This window comes from Lottia gigantea (assembly GCF_000327385.1).
Source record: "Lottia gigantea unplaced genomic scaffold LOTGIsca_44, whole genome shotgun sequence".
Lineage (NCBI taxonomy): Eukaryota > Metazoa > Mollusca > Gastropoda > Lottiidae > Lottia > Lottia gigantea.
The window spans coordinates 891,845-894,419 of record NW_008709540.1 but is presented as its reverse complement, the minus strand read 5'-3'; the positions used below and the strand labels follow the sequence as shown (position 1 = coordinate 894,419).

At 34.4% G+C, this 2,575-nt stretch overlaps 1 protein-coding gene across 1 annotated transcript; it reads right to left on the bottom strand.

Moving 5' to 3' along the window:
- Positions 1-311: 311 nt before the first annotated feature.
- On the bottom strand, positions 312-1,634 carry LOTGIDRAFT_164236 (hypothetical protein; the record flags this gene model as incomplete). Its single annotated transcript, XM_009060740.1, has 1 exon — positions 312-1,634. One exon carries the CDS (start codon positions 1,632-1,634, stop codon positions 312-314), a length of 1,323 nt encoding a protein of 440 aa, XP_009058988.1.
- Between the last annotated feature and the right edge of the window lie 941 nt (positions 1,635-2,575).

Sequence of the window (2,575 nt, the reverse complement as noted above, 5' to 3'; positions counted from 1 at the left end):
TAGTTTTGTTATCCAATCGGATTACTGTATTTCTATAAATATGGATTTTTATCTAAATTACGTTTTGTGGAATAAATCTCCTGGTTGTATCTCATAACTTTGACCTATATAGTAGTGACGGGAGTCGCTAGCATCTATGCTTATCTTTTCGAAACACCTGGTGGTACTTCTCTTTGGAGGAACCACTACTATACAACCTTTACCCCTTTGCCAAACTTCGGACAAGATGTTAATTAATGGAATTGTCTTGCTTGTGTGGATTTTTATTGCCTTTTCCGGATTATCCGAATTCTGACTGTAGTAACTCTTTTCTAAATTTGACGATGATCAGATATCTGTTTTAACAACTGATTGGTTATTTTATACGCTTGTTGTTTCAACTCCTCACAAGATTCAGCTACCAGATGACAGCGACAAATTGTCCTACCATATTTATTATAATCCTGTTTCACGTAATCTCCTTCATCAATATACAAATACACAGAAAACTTTCCTCCGTGTTCTTTTTTCAGAAGGGGAATCTGGGAAAAATCAAAGATGTCTGTCGCTGGACCGGAAATACACGTTTTGATAAGAAAAAATCCACTAGTACTGTGTTGAGATGTTATAATCGGACGCTGGATATGATCGGACTCCCTTAGAGATACCAGAAATGCGGCTTCAAAGTTGCTGTTTACATTCATAAAATCATACAAGTAAAATAGGCCTTGAGATATTCTTTTGTTGATCTCGATAAGTTCGATGGCGACTTTCCCTGTTTCTGGGTCAGTTGTCACCCAAAGATCGACATTAAAAAACACAGATCGAAGATTTAAATTTGAGCAAAATTTTTGAACCAATTTTTCAATATCGTCCAGAACGTCTGAGGGAGTGGTTGACGGAGTATAACGCAGAAAATCACAAGGAACTGGTTTAGAAAAACTCAAACCGTCAAAGTGTCCCCATAGATGAAAGGCACCATCTTGGTCTACCCACCCCTCTGTTACCATCATTTTGCTATCTTCCACCAATTCTTCGACTAGCACAATATTTTTTATACTAAGAGGAAACTTCTTAATATCTAGATGTTTGAGAAACATCGATTTGAACATATCCTGGATTGGATTTGAAGATTTTTTAATTTTAGAAATAGCTTGAATCATCTCGTTCTCGTTTCTTACCACAAATTGTCCGTAACCACCAGCAAAATATGGTGGCTTGACGTAAGCAGGATATTTTATTTTTACTTTCCAATCGTCATTATCAAGATCAGCAGCAAAATACCAGAATTTAAAATCTAACTTGGAGAATATTTTGGTGTAATATTTGTGGTAACAAATAAAACTGGACTCTATCTTACATCCTGGTAGACCTGTTTTTTCTCGAACGATTCCAGCAACAAGATCACCTAAATCAGTGGCAGCAAGCACCTGCTGAATGTTATTGTCCTTGACATATTGTACTGCTATCTCTATATAGCCTACAATATCAAATTGAAACCCGTCCTGTACGTCTATCGATAGGAACAATGATGGTAAAGTCTGTCCTTCCTGGTCCAGATGATGAAAATTATATTTCTCCGTTCCCAGAAGCTCCCTGTAAGCTTTAGTTTGATCTTTTCTTCTCAGTATAAACAAAACTTCTTTTTTCTCCATGATTCTGAAATGCACATCAGGGAAAGCATATAGACACTCATCTGATAATCAACTAATTCTGCTCTATCCTTATTATACTTTAAGGTGACTTGGGCTAAAATCTTTAGCAAAATGTATGTGTATGTCAATCATATATCCTTCAACGATATAGGGCGATTTCATTCCAGAAAAATTGAGATTTCGTGCATTTGAAATTGATTGAAAAGATTCTAAAGACATCCAGACCAAAAACAGGCTTATACTTACGTTTACGGTTTTCAAACTTGTTGATCTGCTTTCCAATCTTCTAAAGATGTGTTAGTACTTATGTTTAGAATTCCCCTTTTCAAAAGGAGTAACAGCTTTTAATTTGAACCTTTTAGTCGTTTGCAATAATTGCAGTAGGCTAACAGGTTGACATAAAGGGGTAGTGCCACTTATATTTTCACAGCAAGAAGGATCCGCGGTGGGTTGATAATTTAAACTTTAAAGATGAGTTTCCTTATTTTTTAGAGTCAAATTAAGCTAAATATTTCATTAATTGGTGTTTCTAATGAATTGTTGTGTATTCTTAATCATATCATTATATTCTTATTGCATATAATTAAGAGTTTTAACCAATCATAAATGTCTATGTATGTACAGTCTGGATAAACAAAAAAAATACTTTTTGACCTTTCTTAATTAGAGTTCTGTTGATAATTCTCTTCTAGTTTAGCTAATTATGAATTAATTATGTGAAACAAACTGGTATTTTTCCAAGTCACTAGAACACCTCTACTTTCTATTCATATAAGTATAAGCATTTTCATAAAAAGGGAACCCATCTTTAATGTAGGTAACGTATAGTTATGATATACCGACAGCCAAGAATTGATGTACTGTATTATCTGTGTTAGGTTTTTACACAGCTTGTCCATATTGTATGTGAATGCAATATACATTATACAATTTTTGCAACA